General features: G+C 39.9%; 2 protein-coding genes across 3 annotated transcripts; both read right to left on the bottom strand.

Moving 5' to 3' along the window:
- Positions 1–10,984: 10,984 nt before the first annotated feature.
- On the bottom strand, positions 10,985–14,233 carry LOC119032105 (G-protein coupled receptor 4-like). Of its 2 annotated transcripts, XM_037120904.1 has the most exons (4): positions 14,103–14,233; positions 12,651–13,458; positions 11,882–12,069; positions 10,985–11,786 (listed from the first exon to the last, which is right to left on the bottom strand). In XM_037120904.1, exons 2-4 carry the CDS (start codon positions 12,819–12,821, stop codon positions 11,228–11,230), a joined length of 918 nt encoding a protein of 305 aa, XP_036976799.1. In that variant the 5' UTR covers positions 12,822–13,458; positions 14,103–14,233; the 3' UTR covers positions 10,985–11,227. The 2 variants fall into 2 exon arrangements, with proteins under 2 accessions (XP_036976799.1, XP_036976798.1); XM_037120903.1 differs by lacking the exon at positions 14,103–14,233 and having other exon boundaries at positions 12,651–13,589.
- Positions 14,234–14,440: 207 nt separating this feature from the next.
- Positions 14,441–17,255, bottom strand: LOC119032104 (G-protein coupled receptor 4-like). The gene is made up of 4 exons (XM_037120902.1): positions 17,142–17,255; positions 16,625–16,810; positions 15,872–16,059; positions 14,441–15,776 (listed from the first exon to the last, which is right to left on the bottom strand). Exons 2-4 carry the CDS (start codon positions 16,793–16,795, stop codon positions 15,092–15,094), a joined length of 1,044 nt encoding a protein of 347 aa, XP_036976797.1. The 5' UTR covers positions 16,796–16,810; positions 17,142–17,255; the 3' UTR covers positions 14,441–15,091.
- Positions 17,256–21,465: the final 4,210 nt, after the last annotated feature.

Below are 21,465 nucleotides of genomic sequence, written 5' to 3'. Positions count from 1 at the left end.
TCTGGTGGTCCTAGTTTTTCATGGCTGTGTTTGCTAGTTTAGTTTGTGGTTTTCTTTCAGTTCTGGGTCTTACAGCCCACCATGTGGCCGGCCCAGACTTCCTCCATCCTTTTTGTTCATTTTGGCCTCCAGACTCTCAAAGTTTTTGTTAATTTTGCTATTATTATTCTGCAGATTATCTTCATACGTGACTATGTCGCTCTTTGAAATTGAGCATCAAACCAGAAGCTAAAACATCTAAACATGTCACATATTACAAAGACACTAAACAGGAACAATATAGGTGACTTCTTTGTCCCCGTGGAGAAAGTCCCCAGACTCCCTTTGAAAAACGCTCAATTTAGTGAGTTGTTTAGTTGGAGACACTTTATAAACTGTGTGAAACTCTGTCTCTGACTTATTCTGCATTATTTGGACCTTCTTGTTAATTCAGCAAATGTTAACATTAACATTGTGCCTGTTTGTCCCAGTGATGTACATGTTAGTCCAGAAGCCACCAGACTCCCTTCAAAAACGTCTACATTCTGAGAGTTATTGAGTCAGGAGGGATTTATAACATTTTTTAAACAATGTCTCTGACGATTTCCTGTTCACTCAGGCCTTCTTTTAAATTCGGCATGTGTTCTACAGGAAGTTCTCTCCTTCTTTGTGTGAAAAACATTGCGTCCGTTTGTCTCAGTGTTGTATGTGTTTATTTGCATATAGAGTGGGGAGAGAGATTGAACTATCCGGTCTGATTGTGCTGCTAACATGGCTTCATTCACAGTGGTGTTGCAGCTGTAGCAGCATCACTGATGGAGTTTCTCCACAGTTCAATTCTGCTGGTGGTGCAGACGTAGTATTAACAGTAGTGTTACAGTAGAATTACTGTTCCTGGCAGACGTTAAAGCCGTACGGAGACGAATGAAAGCAGATGAGAATGTTTTAATGTGTCGTTTCTCTTTTCATTTAATTCCTCCATCGTATTAAATGTAATTTCAGTGAGATATTAAACTTCCATCCTCATGCTCTCCCTCCTCCACCTCTGCCTTCTCCATCACTTTCCCTCATGGCCGTCCTCCCTCCCTCCATCTGTCTCTCTCCAGCTAAATGCCAGCTGAAATGAATATGTTAATGCAGAGGGCTGCTGGCTCGTAGCCGTGTGATCAATGAGGCTGCTGGCTGTTGGTTCAGTTTCGCTGAGGATCTATAGGGAGCGCCGATCATTAAAACACCAGCGGGACCGGGCCTGAGCTGCTTAATGAAAAAATTATCACTCATTATGTATTGCAAAGGTAATATTATCTTAATTTGAATAATTTTTCAGTTCAGCTTTGTAAAATCTGGATCAGCTGGTTTCCTGTCGGCGCTCAGGAACAAACAAACAAAGTCTGTTTTTCTTCTATTTTTCATCAGAAAGGAGCAGCTGAGGACAACTTTCATTTTGCTTCTGGGTAATTTTTTTAATCAACTCGCTAAATGAGCAATTAATGTGCAATTAAACCTAAATCATTAACGGGGGCTCAGTTTGATGAAGTGTGAGTCAGCGGGACCCTGGATCTGACTCACCTGTTACACCTGTGCCTTCCCTGCAGCGAGACGGAAAAATGTCTGAAGTGAAAAAGGTCTTGCTCCTTGTTTTGTCGTCTGAAACCTGAAAATCAAGAGTGAACGTGTACATTTGACTAATCAAATCAAAACGAGTGGACTACTGTGAGGAAAATATTTAACGACGCAGGCTTTGACAGTTAATCAGTGCAGAGCCAGACGTTCCAGAGGAATAAACACAAAAAACATCAGGGATTGTGGTGTGTTGTTTCACACACCGTCGTGATATTTCCTTTCAAAAAGGTGATTTATCTTCACGCCTGTTGATCGACCTGACTGCAGCAGTGATCCGGAGTCAAAACCACCACTGTTCAGGCACAAATGTTCACAGACGAAGCAACGTTTCATTTTTATTCACATTATATGAAGTCAAACTTCCGTCCTCGCTCTCCGACTCAGCGACAGATGACCAAACAAAACGAATCGTTACCTTGAATTAACTTGTAGATTTGTCTTTCGAATGTAACTCAACAACATATACAACAAAGATCAGGTCGTTTTTAGATATTTCAATACAGAAGTGTTGAGTTGAGATGCAAAGGGTAAATGAGGAAGGATGGATGGAAGGAGAGAAGGGGCAAAGTGAAGGAAAGTAATCAAGAGGTCAAGGAAAGGCAAGAGGAAAGAATGATGAAATGCAGATGGAAACAAGGAGACTACAAAAGAGGAGAAGAGGGAAATTAAATGAAGTAGTTAAAAAAAGGGGGAAAAGGCGGCAGGAAAGGAGAAGCATTAGTTACAGAAAGACAGAAGGAGGCAGTGAATTAAATGAGACGGCAGTTAATGAGAGGAGGAGCTGGCAAAAAGAGGAATTTTAATGGAAATGGAACCGAGCCGAGGAAAAAATGTAAAGAGGAGAACGAGGAGGGAAGATAGTGGGAGAGTGTCTGACGGCGTCATTATCGCAACTCAGCAAAGTGTTTTGCTCCGGAGAGACGTAGAGTGTGTGTGTGTGTGTGTGAGTGTGTGTGTGTGTGTGTGTGAGTGTGTGTGTGTGTGTGTGTGAGTGTGTGTGTGAAAGAGAGAAACTAAAATAGGTGAGACAGTTTTTTTCTCATTGCCAAAGGTCGCCGGATCAACAGCTCGTCTGCTGCTCTGATAACACACTCTAAATTGGAGTGTGTGTGTGTGTGTGTGTGTGTGTGTGTGTGTGCGTCTGATTGGAGGACAGTGATTTATGGAGGTGAAGTTTATCGTCATTATGTTGAAGGATGAATATTCACGAAATTCTTCTTCCTCTCTCTCCTCCTCCTCCTTCTTCTTTGTCCAGTTTTCTTTCTTCCCACCTCATGCTCTTCATCTCATCTTCCTCTTCCTCCTCTTCATCTCATCTTCCTCCTCCTCCTCCTCCTCCTCCTCCTCCTCCTCCTCCTCCTCCTCCTCTTCCTCATCTTCCTCCTCATCTTCCTCCATCCTTCAGGTGGAGGGCTGTTTAACAGCAGCTGAAGGATTGAACCTCCTCTCTGCTGAAATAAACTAAAAACCAGTCAATAGGACGTTAATGGAAACACAATTTATGACTTTAATTTGACCAAACAGGGTCAAACTCCTGTGTGTGTGTGTGTGTGTGTGTGTGTGTGTGTGTGTGTGTGTGTGTGTGTGTGTGTGTTTTATTAAAGCTCGGTCAAACATCATAAATTAAAGGCACTTTTTGTGTGTTTAAAGCAGCTCAAACTAAACGAGGCTTCAAACAGAAGTCACTGATCGTTGCCATCGTGAATAAATGGTCATCAAACTTTAGCTGACGGTGACACAAAAAACCGGTATTAAAAAAATACATACTGAATATTGATATTATTGTGTATATGTTGTTGTTTATTGTATCCTGGATTTTGAAGTCATCAGAGGTTGGTTTTCAGTTTTATTCTCTGTTCCTTGACATGCCGTCATGTGTGTCTTGTGTTTCGGTCCTGCTGATAGTTTTTGCTCTCCCTCGAACATGAACGTCACTCTGAGGTCTTCGTTGTGTTCTTGGTGTCGGACGTATTTTCTCTGTGAGGGAGACAAAGAGAGAGAACCAGAGATTCAGGTTAACTAGCTAACAGTTGGAGAAATAATAGCTTAACGCGGCTAACGTTAATGCATCACGGTGGAGTTAGCTCACATACAAACTCTCTGTCTCCTGCAGCTGGTTCTGTTTCACTTGACACTGCAGTAATACAGATGTCAGAGCTTTGGGGTCTTTGTTCATCTGGTTGCCTTTTCACGATTCATTAAGTGTAATGTTTTTCCTTGTATACTTACAGTCGAGTGCAGATTCTCTCTCTGATATGATGAGAGCTCTATTTAATAATTTATTTTACTGATTACAAACAATGAAATGCTCTACAAACCATTTATTGCACAGTTGCACCTTAATAATAGCTGTCTAGATAATATTTATACATGAACTACAATATTTATTAAGTATCATAAACAGAAGATTAAGATAAAGATGAGATTTTGCATCATGTGACATCTTTAGCACCACTGAGACGCCTCCCAGTGAAGCTGTCATGCTGCCTTTGGGTTTAATTTCTGTTGAGTTGCCTCCTGAAGAGGCAAAATCTGCCCAGCTGTGGCTCACCAGGAAATGCCTTTTTTGATCTTGGTAATGCTGCGACTGGTTCCCTCCTCCCCTCCTTGTTCGCTGTAACAACTACAACACACAAGATCGGATGAGAGGGAGTCACGGGTTGGCAGTCGGGAAAATTGAGTCTGGAAAATGCTGCTTTTTGGGGGCTTTGATGCCAAAATTTGGGCAGTAAGTGTGAGTTCTCATTAGCTGTGGTTGTAGCCACGTTAGCAGCTCGGTTTTAGCGATGACAGAATCGGTACATTGATCCATCACTTTGGTCCAAATAACTCAAAAACTGTTTGATGAACTGCAATGACATTTGTCTCCAGAAGATAAACCCCACTGACTTTGGTGATTCCTTGACTTTTTTCTATTGCTACTTTTGGTTCCGAGTGAAATATCTTGAGAACTATTGAATTAATTTCAACAATTTAAATCCATTTCAGAGATTCGTGGTCTCCAGAGGATCAATCCTACTGCCTATGGCCATCCCCTGACCACCTTTATCGGCAAAAAAACTTTGTAAAGCTATTCATTGTTCCCAGCTTATGAACCCTAGTGACTATATGCTGCCATGACTTGACTCTGGTGCCACAGTGAGATAACTTTTTAAATTGTTGTTAAAATATCTCAGCGATTTAATTGGTGTTAACATTCATGTTCTCCAGTAGATGAATCCTCCAGACTTTAGAGTTTTATCTGACTTTTTTGTGTTTGGTTTGTGTGTTCACACATTCATTTATATACACTTCTGGGCTGTATTGGCACAAAACATGTCCAGCTTGTCATGGTTCCCAGTTGATGCATCCAACAGATTCATGGTCATGGTCCCCAGAGGATAATATTTTACTGCCCCTGGCTTTCCCTCTTGTTCCACCAGCAGGGATGTTTTTTACATTGTTATAATGAAATCTATATATCAGCAACATTTTTAACAGCTATTCATGGTCCCCAGCTGATGATCCCTTATGACTTGGATGATGCCATGACTCGACTGTGGCACCACATTTTGATCATCACTGCATTACCTCAACAATTAAATTTGGCACAGACATTGACGACTCATGACTTGTAAATTTGATGCACTACTGTAGTAAATAGTAGCATGCTAACACATTTAAGTAACATGGTAAACATCTTACCTGCTATAAGTTAGCATGTTTACATTATTGTAGCATTGTTGTACATTATTATTAGAAGTTAGCTTAACGACACTATGCCAAAGATCAGCCTCCCAGAACAAACATTAATATTAAACCAGATTAAATCATGGTTTCATTTTATATATTGATTTGAAACTTATCTCAAAATAAAGAACGATTTTGGTCCAGAAGATATCTTGACAATTATTTTCCAGATTTTCATTAAACATACAAAACTTACAACATTAACTGTCCCCAGAGGATGGACCCTTAGATTTGACACTTCCCTCAGGAAAAACAGTTCATACCAAGAGATTTAGTTCTGATTGCAGACTGTAGAGGGCGCTAGCAGGGCGTTAGTATGTGAGTTTGGTTTTCTTTGACCCTGATCAGATCGTGATGAGGAGGATAATGTCAGAATAAGGATCTTCTCCGCAGATCTGCTGAAACCAGGAAAAATTTAAATGCAAGCTCAACACTTTGTTTAACTTCACTCTGCTGCTTTGTTTATTAATGGTTTGGTTTTGCCCTCTCGTCTTCTGCTTATTCTTCAGCACTTCACACGATGTGCCCCTTTTATTTATGACTTCTTTTATGTTTGCTATGTCTTTTTTTTCCCCCTCTGTGTTTTTATTTGATCTCTTACACGAGTGTTAATTTTTTTTTGCACTAGTAAAACAGCTCAACAAATGTTGCTGAATAAACATGATTGGTTTCATCTGTAATTCTCTCTATGACTCAGTAAATCTCTTTTGAAGAGGAGTTATAAAACCATATCTCTTACACTGTGCGTCCTCGTATAGTTCGATCGATTTCACACCTACTGAGTGAGGACATGCATGCAAAGTGGGGACATTTTGCCTGTTTGTCACATTTTTTAATACCTGTTGTTTTAGGGCCAACTGGTCTAGTAAAATGTATGTTACAGATTAAAATGTTGCTGTGGTATCCATGATTTAACCCATCAGAAGTGGCTATATTAGCAAAAGCGGTGTGAAAATGAGGCAGATGCTTCTTTATCATGACATAAATGTTTACAGATGCAGTCAGAAGTCTTCTGGTTTCCCTTATTTAATGAGGGATACAGACTGCTGCTACCTGGTGGTACAGAGAGTTGTTTCCTCTTACATAGCCACAGAACATATAAGCTAGTTGCTTGTTAGCTGTCATCTCTGCTGTGCGTTCAAGTGCAGCTTTTTGATGACACAACAGTCAGCTTTCATTACTGTTGTGGTGTGTCTTGGCCTTTACAGAAATATCATTGATCAACATTAATTGTTGGACTTTATATAAGTCACGGTCTTTGTTTTCTTTGTGATCAAACTCTGAATTAATCTGTGTGATCTGTGGAAAACTTTTCCCTCAGACTAAAATGCTCACCTGCAACCAGTTGCACAGGACGACACACATTTTAGAAAACAATTTGTTTTTGTTTTGACCTTGACTACGCATGCATAATAAGTGTATAGATTAAAAACACATTTGTGTTCGGCAAGCTGAGTAAAAACAAAATAATAGATTACAATATATTCTCCACTTGATTAGTTTCAAACTTTTTAATCTGAACTCTACATTTGTGGATGCCAGAGGGCGGCTAGTCATACGCATGAAACATCATTAAATGCTTGAAATGAAGCTGCGACGACACACACACGCACACACACACGCACACACACACACACTTTGCAAACATGAATAAAACATTTCTCCAACATTTTGTCCAGCTTGGACTGAGGACAAACAGAGGCCACTGGCAGCTCCAGTCCGATGACAACAAACACACACACACAGACACGCCAGGTTTCTGAATGCTGACTGTGTGTGTGTGTGTGTGTGTGTTAGTGTGTGTGTGCGTGCACGCGTACCAACCCTGTATTCTTGTTTTTGTTGTCATTGCATGTCGTATTATTGTAATAGTTTGTGTTTGCGTGTCTGCCCCCTGGGGCCGGTTGCCATGGGGACAGTGATAAGGGTTCTAAATGGAACTAAATAATTCATGAGGTCTTGATAAGATGCACGACACACACACACACACACACACACACACACACACACACACACACACACTCTACACATTCAGATACAACACACGCAATTACGAGGGAACAAGACAGACACTCCTCTCCAGACAAACAAACACAAGGAGAAACTGAAGAACAAACAATACAAGAACACACACGCACACACACACACACACACACACACACACACACACACACACACACACACGTCTACCAGTGTGTAAATGTTGGACAATGCAGCTTCATTACACACACTTCAGATTTCACACGTTTTTGTATCTAAATTTGTTGAGGCATCATCAATAACTGACTGATGTCATTCAGCAGTCGAGCTCACATCTGCCTTCTTTTCTAGAGTTTTACATAAAATTGTGGGTTTGAGTGAAGATCAACTTGAGAACAGACGCGAGATTTAATATACGGACTCACTGATTGGAAACGCCAAGAAACTGGAAAGAAAGAAGTTATTTATAACTTAAACTGATTCGATTTTAAGAAACGTGTCTATAATACCAAAAGTTCAGATAAATGAGGCTTCTGGTCGGTAACTCGGTGTCTGTTGAGCTGAAACGTGTTGGTCTCTCTGATGTTACGCTCTTCCTCGTGTTCATTGATCCGATCACAGTGATTGAACAGAGCGACCAGTCCGACCAATCAATCCCTGATCAGGCCGTCAGCTGACCTGCAGACAGACCCTGATAGAACCGATCAATTGGCCGACCAGTGAGGTCATCCGGCCTGGAGCGGAGGACAGCTAGCCAATGAACGCTCGCTGCCATCCAGAGCACCGATCGCAACGATTGATCAGGTGATTGATCACAGACCCGAGGTGGCCAAGTTATTCTTCCTTCATCCAATCTTCTCAATCATTCTCCTCCATCCATCCCTCTCTTCTTCTTCTTCTTCTTCTTCTTCTTCTTCTTCTTCTTCTTCTTCTTCTTCTCTTCTTCATCCTCTATCGTCTGTTTCGTCTTCTATCCTTCCTCTTCCTCCTCGTGTGTTTTCTTTTCACTCTGTACACATTTTCTGTTTCCCCTCCGCCTCTTTCATTTTCTTCTCGATGTAATAAAAACCTGATTCTTCTCCATCTACTCCATCTCATCCGCTTTTCTCCTAATCCTCCCTCAGCAGTGATAAAACTTGTATTTCTCTGTCGTCTCCTCTTCTTTACACAGTAATAAAACCTCCTCACCCCCTCCATCTTTTAATCCCATCTCCTCAAGTTCTGCTTCACTTTCTACTTAAAATAAACTTTTCTTTCTCATCTCCTAAACCCTTTTTCTCCTCCCTCTCCCTCGGCTGTGATAAAAACAGTATTGCTCGTTCATCTCCTCTTCCTCCTCTTCCTCTGCTGACAGTGATGAAGAGTGTTTCGCCTCCTCAGAAAGGCATTTGTCTCAGAGGCAAACTTTTAATTACTTTATTGTTTGGATCAGGGGAAAACAAGCTGCGTTAATATGGACACACACAAACACTGATTGCTTTTTCACACAGGTGTTCCAGCGACAGTTAAGTTCCGTCTGTCTTGTTCCATGTTACTCCGTCTTGGTCCTCCTCGTGTCTCCCGTTTGGTACATTTCTGGTTTTGGTTTCTTGCTTCTCTTTTTTGATTTGAACTTTGCTTCGTCTTGCACTTTGTCTGAGCTTTTTGGTTGCTACTTTTGTCTTTTTCACTAGCTTTCTGTATATCCTGGACCACTTGGCTTTTGTATTTACTCAGCTTTTGTTCCGTAAATAAAGCTCGCCCATTTCCTGCCTCCTGTATGTGTCTACATCTGCTAAAACCATAATCTAACACTATCAGCAGCTGCAGTAGATGTTTTCTAATCTTCAGTGAAAAGATGCGAGCAGCAAATTAAGGTGATGACTGTCGAAAACTCATGTCCTTGTGTAGTCCAGTCTCATTTGCACACAACTAACACAAATTTATACTTTACATAAAAGAATTTATGATAATGATACTCAAAAGTTAATCTATTTAATCATATAGTTAAAGATTTAATAAAAGAAAAAAATACATAAAGAAAGAGGCAGATCTCACGGGGGGAAAAGTTTATTTTTCTTTCCATGATCTGTCCAGTTACTCTGACAGTGCTTAATTAATATGGGTCTTGGTTAACATTTCTGGTTGTGTAAAATATTTTTTAAAAGTAAATGAATTGCCATTATAAATGCAAAATATAACTGTTATTCTCAAACTGGACCAGATAATTTCTGTTATAATAATTTCACCTGTTTTCTTCTTATTTCTCCTGAGGTGAGGGGTTTATGAATAACAGGCCAGATCCATGATTTATTTCTAAAGCGACTTCGAAAAGACCACTGTGAGCAGCAAAATACAACCCGTACCAGCTCCGTATGTAACAGTTCTTACTCTTTATTTCTCACCAGAGTCTGAAGATGTGATTTCGTTCGTCACCGTGTGCAGCCTGCAGAATGTGTCTCAGGTAATTGACTCATCGCTGCCCCAGTTTTTATTCACCGAGTGATCTAATCAGTGCACAAAAATCCAATTCAGTGTACAGGGATTGACTCGGTGCTAACAAGTAAAATCAATTTCAGACCAATATAAGATAAAAAAAAAAAAATTCCAGATTTCTTTTCAACATCTGAAACTGGACTGTGCGGATATAAAACAGGACTTCTGGTTCGACGTGGTTGAAGTGAAACCAAACGGATGTCGATGCAGAGTCCTCACAAGAGTGACAAACCGCTGTACCCGAGTGTGTGCGCTGCAGGGTGTTGTGTAAACAGGGAGGCTCTGTAGCGTAAATGAAGTGCCTCCCGGCTGCTCTGGGCTCAGATGGTGCGTTGGGTTCGTCCTTCTGCTGCCGCCTTCAGGGCACCGGGAGCCGGGTGGAGCTGAGCAGAGAGGAGGAGGAGGGAGGGAAGGAAGAACGACTCAGCATCTGGGGCCGCTCTCTCCCTCTGACGCTCACTCGCTCTTTGTTGTAACTCTGTCAAGATCATTTCTGCTTCTTTCCGACTGTTTAAAATTCCGATATGAGAAAGATAAGAGCGTCACATATGTCACAGAACAAGAGCTGCCAAAAACAGCGAGATGATTGACAATAGAAAGAAAAAAGAAACCTCAGAGGCTTAAAGTAGTGACTGAACCCTCAGCTGATTCAACTATATGATCAAAGAACCTTTTATTCACAATCAGAAATGTTTCCATGTCAAACAACAGGCCAGCAGTGATGAAGGTAAATGACACTCATGTTCCATTAACTGTAGAACAGACGCACAACTGTCATCTGTCACTTACCATAGCGGTAAAAATAACTTAAACAGGAGTGTGTCATCAACAAAGAAGCCACCATGATACAATTTATAAATATATAGCATTAAATCACACAAGAGGAAGGGTTGATGAAGCTCAGCTGATTTAATTTTTATGTGCGATTTAACTATAACAGAAAAAAACACAACCCAGAACCATGTGAGCGCCTCTGTGGGCTAAATGCTAACATCTACTTACTATACGATTATTATATAATAGTTAATAAAAAAAAAGACACGCTTGCACAATTTCAACAGAGTTTGATGCACAACTAAAACCTGTATAAATGGTAAAATGATCAAATTTTGTACGTGGAAGCTCGTTGGCGGGTTTGGAGTTGATTGTGTATATATATATATATATATATATATATATATATATATGCCCCGCCCCAGTTTGTCAGCTGGTTTAGTGTTGACTGTATCTTGCTAATGTGTTTTTATCTCAAGATGGTTTTTCATGAAGAGAATCAGGAAACTCTAAGCTAACGATGTTGGTCCCTGAACAGGTTAATCTGCAGTTTAGAATATTATTGGAAATCATACCATATTATTTCTATCCTTTATTTCTCTGTCTCTCTCTCCATCTTTATCTGCCTGCATGAAGCTGATTGTGTTAATGTTGTCATCATTCACACTCATGTAGTGCTAATATCGCTGCTCTCTGTTCTGCTGATATCATAGCTGTCCATCCTGTGTATATCGTTGTTGTCTATTGTGCTGACATCATTACTGTCTGCTCTTCTGATATCGTTGCTGTCCATTCTGCAACAACACACAGAGGCCAGAAACTTGTCTATGATCCCTTTCTTCATGAAAACATATAGTAATAAGTCTGCAAGCGGACTCAGCAGGACAGGCAATGAGACTGGGCTGAAGAGATGTTGAATTCTCTCTGCCAGCATGGAAATGAGAATGGGCAGGAACAACAGAGTGTAAATAAGCAGCACTAGAACCAAAGTTCCCACAATTCGTCGTTTTTCATCAGAGGGTACAGAGACGGAAGCAAACAGAACTTTAACAGTCCTGACCAGGAAGAATATGAAGAATGGGAAGGGAAGAAGAAGGAAGAGAGCTATACCACTCTGAAACCAGAGGAAGAAAATAGGAAGGACCCAGACGACAACACTGATCACCACAGAGCTCTTGATGGTACGTCTGCAGCGGTACCACAGTGGGTGGGCGATGACCAAATACCTGTAATACAAGATGGTCTATGATGAGCTTCATAATGTTACAGTAATAACATGGTCAGACATATAAATAACTACACACATACTGGAAATATTTACCTTTCCATTGCGACACAGACCATGAAGCCAATGCTGACACCCACAATATAGGTGTATATATAACTGAAGATCAAAGATACTATCTGATGTCTATCTGCTGCCAGCAACACAGTCATGCAGCAGAGCTGAATGAGGTCTGCGATGAGAAGGTTGATGACGTAGATCGGAGCAACATGATCGTCTTGCACCTGCAGGAAAACATATGTGAGAGTGAACAAGTAGCTGTAAACATGTTGTGAACTTCCTCCCAAATATGTAAATGTTCTGCCCAGAAACTGTCTGTGGTCAGACACATTTACATTATTCATCCAGCTGTCAGAAATACTGTGGAAGCCCATTACTGCCAAAAAATGTTTTACTGTTGATCAAAGAATTTATAATTATAATTATGAATTACTATTATTATTCATCAAAATAATTAAGTTTTTACCTCATGATTTCAAGTTTCCATATTGAAATTATGACTTTCTCATCATTTTGACTTTTTCTCCAATAATTTCACAAAATTATAACTTTGATGGCACAATTTCCACATCTGGCCTCATTATTCCAATTGTATTTCTCATAATTATAATTGCAACCTAGGTGCTTTATCTTATAATTATGACGTTATAATCTTATAATTTAGTTTTTGTGCCATATTTATGACTTTCTATTGTAATTTTGATCTCATATAACTTTTTTTTAAACTTTGAATGGGCTCCCATTAACATCAGATACAACACAGGCAGAAAATAAAGGATTCTTTGTCATGATGTGCAGTACATACCAGTAAATACAGAGAATAAATCGCCACAAGGGTGAGAGGAAGTCCGATAGAAACGATGATGTATGTCAGCACACACCAAGTGAGATCAGCTACTGTTAAATAACAGTAGCTGAAGGTGGCGCTGCTGTTATTAAAGCTTCCATACAGTGAGGTGTTCATGACATCTTCCATTGTTCAGAGTGAAACCTGCTGAGAGATCAAACTGTGCAAGACTCTTATTTCCAACAGCATTAGAAAATCGTAATAAAAGCTGTGAGGCGCATGTTCTCATAAATACAGTGTACCAACAGTATCATAAAATCAAAATATACATATGATTTTGACATTCTTAAGTATGTGTCATATTATCTGCTAATAAAAATATTTAATATTCAAAATACTACAGATGGTTAACAATCTACTGACATACAGAAATGCCTCAGAATGGATTAATGTTGGGTCAGAACAGACAGTAAATACAAAACTGAAAATGTATAATACGATGATAATAATAATGTTTAGTTAGTTTCTTTTAGTTCAGTAAATTTTTTGTCTGTTTTTGTGTTGTTAATGTCTTTCTCAAACAACATTTTTGTCTTTGTTCCACGATCAATAACACCAAATTAATATAAGTCTATTAAGGTCTTAAGCCATAATGTAATGTACACCTACAGTCTGCTTTTAACACATTCTATAATCATTTTCACGAGCAGTTATTTTATCCTTTTCAATCAACATAGAAAACAAATTAAAATGGCCTAAATTACCTTTAAAAGCTGTGAGATGTCACCTGAAGTCCTTCTTTCACCAGCGTATGATGTTTTGACGTCTGCATCCAGGGAAACATTGGTAAAAGTGAACATGTACATGCAAACATGTTGTGAACTTCCTCCCGAATTATGTAAAAGCTCTGCCCAGGAACTTTGTGCTGTCAGAAATAACTATGGAATCCCATGACTGCCAAACAGGAATAATAATAAAAAGATGAAAACTTGGCCTTGATTGAACAAGTCATTTTCTCATCATGTCGACTTTCCATCAATAGATTATGACTCTCATTACATAATTTATGTCTTCTCTCATAATTTGGACTTTCTTTCTCTAAATTATAAATAATTTGTTTTTTTGTGTCATAATTATGACTTTCTGTTGTAATATTGATCTGATAATCATGATATACCACAGGCTCCCATTAATATCAGACACAACACAGGCCGATAATAAAGGATTCTCAGTCATGATGTGCAGCACATACCAGAAAATACAGAGCACAAATTGCCACGAGGGTGAGAGAAAGTCTCAACTTTTATCTAATATTTATTAAAAAAAGATCTCATAATATCACTTAGATCTCATATTTTCAAACGTTTGTCTAATATTGATCTGTAATTCATCTCATAATTACATTTGTTAGCTCTTAGTTAAGACAAACTTATTATTTTGCTCTTATTCCTACCGTACGCTGATCAATACCTGAGTTTAGTTGTAATCCTTATTTAACCTGCACCAAAGGAGCAAAGTGGATCAGTGGCAGCTCTTCCTCACCACGACGGGTCAGAACCAGGAGCTTTGCACAGTAAGAGCCTCTGTGGACTTTGGTTGAGTTGAAAGTTTTAGTATGCTTGATATGAATGAAGGTTTTTTTTTAAAAACCAAGGCATCCATATTTCTTGTATTTCTATTTCATGTACTTACTCAAAATTCTAGCACCAGCTAAGGTCCATGTTGTGCCAACTGGGCTTTCTCTGAAATATTCGGTTCAGTGCCATTCAATTCAAAATACTTTATTTGTTTCCCAGAGACAATTAAAGGCACGTGGAGTAGTTGAACACAGACAAACAAGTCATCACATTAAGTACACAAGTCAGCATGTTAAGTACACAGCAACTAAAAGAGAATAAATAAATAGGATATTTACAGTATTTACATTATTAACGTTTCATAAATAGTGAAGTTTTTGCTCTGTGTAGTTTTAATCCAACAAATGGGAGGAAAATAGCACATTTATCGTGGACTATTTTCAGTGGCGTTTTCGTATTTAATACTTTTTAGACAATAATGAAACAGAGGATGATGGAAAACAAAGTAAAAACACCAGAAGAGATGAAGAAATGAGATGATAAACTCTCTCTCCTCTCTTGTCTTACTCTTTCTTCTGTTTCTTTCCTCGTTAATTATAAGAAAATAAAGCTTTATTTTGTGGAAACAGTCACTAAACTTCAGGCTAGCAGGAATGCTAACATGAAAAATTCGCCATTCATCGTGCAGTTTAGCTTGCATTTCACTCGGGAAGTGGAGGCTAACCAGCTTTCTACTGATGTGGCCCCTGAACAGGTTAATAGACAGTTTAGAATATTATTGTAACTCATCGATGACAGTTTCTGTATTATCTCTGTCCTTTATTTCTCTCTCTCTGTCTATCTCTGCCTACATGAAGCCGGCTGTGTTAATGTTGTCATCACTCACACTGATGGACGGCTGGTATCGTTGCACTCCAATCTGCTGACATCATTGCTGTCCATCCTGCATATATCATTGCTGTCTATTCTGCTGATGTCATTGCTGTCTACTCTGCTGATGTCATTGCTGACCATCCTGCATTTATCATTGCTGTCTATTCTGCTGGTATCATTGCTGTCCATCCTGTGTATATCGTTGTTGTCTATTGTGCTGACATCATTACTGTCTGCTCTTCTGATATCATTGCTGTCCATTCTGCAACAACACACAGAGGCCAGAAACTTGTCTATGATCCCTTTCTTCATGAAAACATATAGTAATAAGTCTGCAAGCGGACTCAGCAGGACAGGCAATGAGGCTAGGATGGAGAGATGTTGAAGTCCCTCTGCCAGTATGGAAATGAGAATGGGCAGGAACAACAGAGTGTAAATAAGCAGCACTAGAACCACAGTTCCCACAATTCGTCGTTTTTCATCAGAGGGTACAGAGACGGAAGCAGACAGAACTTTAACAGTCCTGACCAGGAAGAATATGAAGAATGGGAAGGGAAGAAGAAGGACGTAAGGTATACCACTTGGAAACCAGATTAAGAAAATAGGAAGGACCCAGACGAGAACACTGATCACCACAGAGCTCTTGATGGTACGTCTGCAGCGGTACCACAGTGGGTGGACGATGACCAAATACCTGTAATACAAGATGGTCTATAATGAGCTTCATAATGTTACAGTAATAAAATGGTCAGACATATAAATAACTACACACATACTGGAAATATTTACCTTTCAAGAGCGACACAGACCATGAAGCCAATGCTGACACCCACAATATAGACATATATATTATTGAAGATGTTGGATACTAGCGGATGTGTATCTCGCCTCAGAAACACAATCATGCAGCAGAGCTGAATGAGGTCTGTGATGAGAAGGTTGATGACGTAGATCGGAGCAACATGATCGTCTCGCACCTGCAGGAAAACATGTGAGAGTGAACAAGTGGCTGTAAACATGTTGTGAACTTCCTCCCAAATATGTAAATGTTCTGCCCAGAAACTGTCTGTGGTCAGACACATTTACATTATTCATCCAGCTGTCAGAAATACTGTGGAAGCCCATTACTGCCAACATTTTTTTTTACTGTTGATCAAAGATTGATAATTATGATTATGAAATACTATTATTATTCATCAAGTTTTTACCTCATAATTTCAAGTTTCCATATTGAAATTATGACTCTCATCATTTTGACTTTTTCTCCAATAATTTCACAAAATTATAACTTTGATGGCACAATTTCCACATCTGGCCTCATTATTCCAATTGTATTTCTCATAATTATAATCGTAACCTAGGTGCTTTATCTTATAATTATGACGTTATAATCTTATGAATTAGTTTTTGTGCCATATTTATGACTTTCTATTGTAATTTTTATCTCATATAACACAGAAATTGGAAAATGGGCTCCCATTAACATCAGATACAACACAGGCAGATAATAAAGGATTCTTTGTCATGATGTGCAGTACATACCAGTAAATACAGAGAATAAATCGCCAAGAGGGTGAGAGGAAGTCCGATAGAAACGATGATGTATGTCAGTACACACCAAGTGAGATCAACTACTGTGAAATAACAGAAGCTGAAGGTGCCGCTGCTGTTATTAAAGCTTCCATACAGTGAGGTGTTCATGACATCTTCCATTGTTCAGAGTGAAACCTGCTGAGAGATCAAACTGTGCAAAGCTTTTTTTTGTCTAACATTGTTCATTGTTCAGTAACAAATAACACAAAACAGAAACATTTATAATAAAATGATAATAATGTTTTGGTCAGTTTCTTGTAGTTCAGTACATTTTTTGGCACATTTTTGTTTCTAATGATTTTCTCAAACAACATTTTTTGTCTTTGTTACACGTTCTATAACACCAAATTAATTAAGAAATGTCTTGAACTGTAATATAATGTACACCTACATTGCACATTAATTTTCACGAGCATTATTGAACCCTTTTTAATCAACATAGGAAAAATAAAGTTAGCTTAATTACCTTTGAAAGCTGCGAGGCATCACCTGAAGTCGTCCCTTCACCAGCGTCTGATGTTTCATCGTCGGCATCCAGCAAAACATTAGTAAAAGTGAACGAACAGATGTTAACATGTTGTGAACTTCCTCCCAGGTATGAAAATGTTTGCGTCAACTCTGGTCAGACACATTTACATTATGACCTAATTTCCCCTCGGGGGTAAATAAAGTTATCTATCCATCTATTAATAATCCAACTGTCTGTGCGGTCAGAAATATCTTTGGAAGCCCATCACTGCCAAACAGGAAGCCTGAATCAAACAATTCATAATTTCTATTTTCCATCTTAAAATTAAGACTTTCTGTCATCTTTTCAACTTTTCCCTACTATGTTTTTCTCTAATAGTTTTCTGATCAATGCTGATCAATATCTGAGTTTGGTTGTGATCCTTACCGAGCGTTGTGTGTTAATCACCACCAACATCATTCTGTTGATTTTGTTATTTTATTATTTATTTTTTGATAATGACTTAATTGTGACAGCTATGATAAAGTTTAGTCATAATTTTAACTTCAAATAATTCATTCTATCTACTATTTATCATGTTTTAGCTCGTAATGTGACTTCTATCTCATATTTTTGTACTTTTATCTCGTAATTTTATCTCATCGTGTTTTATGTCTTAATTAAGACAATTCATGGGAAACTATTATTTGGAGGAGGATGGATCCATGGCAGCTCCGCCTCGCCTCAAACAAATGGGATGAAATAGTGCATTTATTGGGACTATTTTCTGTGGCGGATTTACCCACATTTTTGTTTGAATAGTTTTTGGACAATAATGGAACAGAGAATTACAGAAAACATGAACTAAAAACACCAGAACAGATGAATAAATGAAATATAAGATGATAAATCTCTCTCTCCTCGCTTGTCTTTGTCTTTCTGCTGATGATGATACATCTCAGTCGGCAGCTCTGCCTCGTTTTGTGTGAGTTTGTGAATCCATCGTGTTGATGTGACACATTTAAACACACTTCTGACGGGTCGACAGAATCGACGGCAAATTTAAAGCGACAGCTGAGATAAATGTTTCACAGATGATGGTGACGGATTAATCACCAGCAGTGAAACACATGAATCAGCGCAGCACTGTTTTAATCACGCTGCTTAATATGCGTCTTCATGCTGCAGCGATGTGACTGCCGGGTATTGATCTGTGTTATTGATTATGAAATTGATCGATGAATGTGCAGGTGAACGACTGGCTGACCTTTAAATTGAGTAACAAGTTGCATGATGGGAGAGTTCATCCATGTCGGGACGGATGCAGTTAACAAGTTGATCCGGTTAAACTCCAGATAGGACTTGTGGAGGTTAAATCTCATGATATATACACCTTTATTTGAAGTTTAATCCTCTAAAACAAACATTTTCACTACTTTAAGATGATTTATCTTGATCAATTATGGTGGTGAGAGGTTTATAAAAGCTCTCACCACCAGGCTGCTAGACAGGATTTTCCCATTATGCTGTTCAGCCTGCTTTTCACTCAGAAAATTGGAAGCTAGCAAGTTCAGCTAACTAGCTTTGACTTTGGAAGTTCGTCCTTGGCTACGTCTACCATGAGATGTTACTCTTGGTTCATGTTGGATATTTGCTGAGACAGCAGCCACTGATTTATATAGTAACTAGATACCAGATGGAAGATGGCTCGGCTCAGCTAGCGCTTTCTCCAAAAAGGTTTTTTTGGGCGATTTTCTGCGTTTACTTCCTGGTGATGCGGCTGTAGAATTTCCCACAAACAAATATAAAACAACAGCTGTGAACATTTTTATAGACGCTTCTTTCATCATGGTGGTCTACAGGGAAAATGCTTTCTGAGCTGCAAGGGGAAGTTTTCGCTGCAGTGGCCACCGGGCAAGCTAGTTAGCATCAGCTGTCCCTGGTAGTTATGGCAAATGACGTAAGACACGGTTACATAGACTGGCTGAAGGTGATATAGATTTAGTGTCTGTGGGCAGCAGCAGATGTTTCAGAGTTACAGATGTGTCGGTTATTGTTTACAGTCCGAGTAGCAGCTGGAGACACCAGACGAAATGGAGCGACACTTCACCTCCAAACGTGTTTCACGAGTGTGAAAAAGCTCTCGGTGACTGAAGGTGTGAGCCAGCAGGACCTTCAGGGATCTGTAGGGTCACTGTAGACAGTGTGTGTGTGTGTGTGAGTGTGTGTGTTTAAGATTTCCAGTTTAGGTTGTAGAAATTTACATGAGCGAACGATTGAACCTGCAGAGAGAGAGGGAGCGTGTCTCAACAGAGCAGAAGTGACACCAATCTGTCAGACATCCCACACACACACACACACACACACACACACACACACACACACACACACACAGAGTAATGAAGATAAAATGAAGATGAGGAGGAGGAGGAGGAGTGGAAGAAGAACAGAACAGAGAGGAGGAAGACGTGACGAATGGAGACTGTCATTCACACGACAAATTATATGTTTTTCAGCTTCTCTCTGCTTCAGCTTTCAATCTTGTTTGTCTCATTGTGAAGACTGACACCATGTTCACTGTGTGTGTGTGTGTGTGTGTGTGTGTGTGTGTGTGTGTGTGTGTGTCGGAGGTGGAGGTGAGTCTCACCGACAGCTCTCAGATCTGATGAAGCGCCTCGCTGTGGGTATAAATATCGCTTCAATTTATTAAGAAACCTACGAGCGTGAGAGACGGAGCGCAGACAGCAGCAGGGGGTTTCGTCAGGCGTTTAAAGGAGCAGTGTGCCAAATTTAGACGAGAATCCAAAACAAGATGTGCACGTAAACATGTCGCAGTGTGAATCCTCAAATAAAAGCAATGAAACACATCTGAAAAATGATCTGTAGCATTTTTTCAGAGTTCATGGAAGTTGAAGCTTCCTGCACGTGTTTTATATCGACGGTCTCCAGGGACGAGACCGAATTAGGTTTGAGAAAAGACAGTAAATAATGTGAAATTAGTGAAAGGTACTTTATATTTGTATATGTATACGCCCCAAAAACACACAAGAACAAAAAGGTTTCTGTTTTATACCACAATGTTTTTACCCTGTTTGTACCTCTGAGCATAGCGACCTGGATTCTTTGATTTTGTCTTGTTGTTTAACTGTTGCTTATACCAACAACCATTGCGGATACGTCCCCAGTGGACATGGACCCAGACCTCCATGGGGGAAATTCCGGCGTATGATCCGGACCTTTCTCGCAATTACAGCATCGAACTCAGAAGCGTATGAGCGACTGATGAGGCCGAGGTGAGAACAGGCAGAAAAATCTGCTAAAAACAACGAAGCTGAACGAACAACGGCGAAGTTTTGAAATGCTGCAAAAAAGAAAATCAGGTAAAAGAACCAAAAAAAAAAACCAGAACCTGAGAAGGCTCCGTCCAAGAGTTAGCGTGGGTGCACAAGCTCGTCTTCTTCACATCAGTTTTGGATGCGGCTGCTTCTGGAGACTTGGATTACAGCGGACGAGCTGCATGGACACGTCTGATGTTTATTTTTGGTCTCCAGCTCCTTCAGTTGTTCCGGAAAACGCTGCGACGCTGTTTTTTTTTACTGGGAAGCTCCAGAAATGTTTTGTGGAAACTTGAGGAGGAGGGAGATGAAGATGTGATGCTGCTGAGGATGAATCCTCTCTGTGACATCAATAAATGTCTCCAGTTGTGAAAAGCTTCCAGACTTCCTGACACGCTCAGAGAGGAAACATTAAAGCTGCGACGGTGATCCGAGGCCTAAAGTGCAATCTGTCAGCAACACACCTGTAATGAAAAGCGCTACAGAAGCGGCGACGCGATGATACTTGAACACATGCTGTAATCAGATGTAACGCAGAGCAGGGAGGCAAGAAACACTTGAAATCAGGGGGAGATGGAGCGCCGCGACACGGAGAGTCCCTGCTGATCTACAGCAGCGTGGCTGGTGAGACACGCCAGCAGGAGGTGAGACACGTTTACACTCAGGATTTATTTCTGACAAACCACAACGTGGAGCACAGAAATAACAAGGCAGAACCGAGACGAGGCGGCGGAGGATCCAGTCCCAGTCCGCCTCACTTTCACTTTCACTTTAAGCTCAACCTCATTACTCCTCATTATACAGAGAAAACCTTCTCCTATTGGATGACTCGTCCTCACTTTTGGAGGCAGGTGGTTCCTAACGTGTCCTGTATCATTTCCTCTCGGCGGTGATTGAAATGTTCCTCTGACAAATGATTCCTGTAGGACGGTTTGGACGTTCACATTCGCAGGTGATGGGACATGAACGCAGATTTGAACGTTTCCTCCAAGAGGCGATTGAAAAAC

The sequence above is a fragment of the Acanthopagrus latus genome, chromosome 14 (assembly GCF_904848185.1).
Source record: "Acanthopagrus latus isolate v.2019 chromosome 14, fAcaLat1.1, whole genome shotgun sequence".
Lineage (NCBI taxonomy): Eukaryota > Metazoa > Chordata > Actinopteri > Spariformes > Sparidae > Acanthopagrus > Acanthopagrus latus.
Note: the sequence above shows the minus strand (reverse complement) of the source record. Positions and strands in the feature narration are given on the sequence as shown.

Excerpts from the sequence above, each read along its gene's own strand:
- LOC119032105 (XM_037120904.1), bottom strand. The coding sequence starts at position 12,821 with ATGGAAGATGTCATGAACACCTCACTGTATGGAAGCTTTAATAACAGC. Across the intron at positions 12,070-12,650 it reads TTTATTCTCTGTATTTACTG|GTGCAAGACGATCATGTTGC; the intron begins GTATGTACTGCA and ends GTTTTCCTGCAG. Across the intron at positions 11,787-11,881 it reads GTCTGTGTCGCAATGGAAAG|GTATTTGGTCATCGCCCACC; the intron begins GTAAATATTTCC and ends CTTGTATTACAG.
- LOC119032104 (XM_037120902.1), bottom strand. The coding sequence starts at position 16,795 with ATGGAAGATGTCATGAACACCTCACTGTATGGAAGCTTTAATAACAGC. Across the intron at positions 16,060-16,624 it reads TTTATTCTCTGTATTTACTG|GTGCGAGACGATCATGTTGC; the intron begins GTATGTACTGCA and ends GTTTTCCTGCAG. Across the intron at positions 15,777-15,871 it reads GTCTGTGTCGCTCTTGAAAG|GTATTTGGTCATCGTCCACC; the intron begins GTAAATATTTCC and ends CTTGTATTACAG.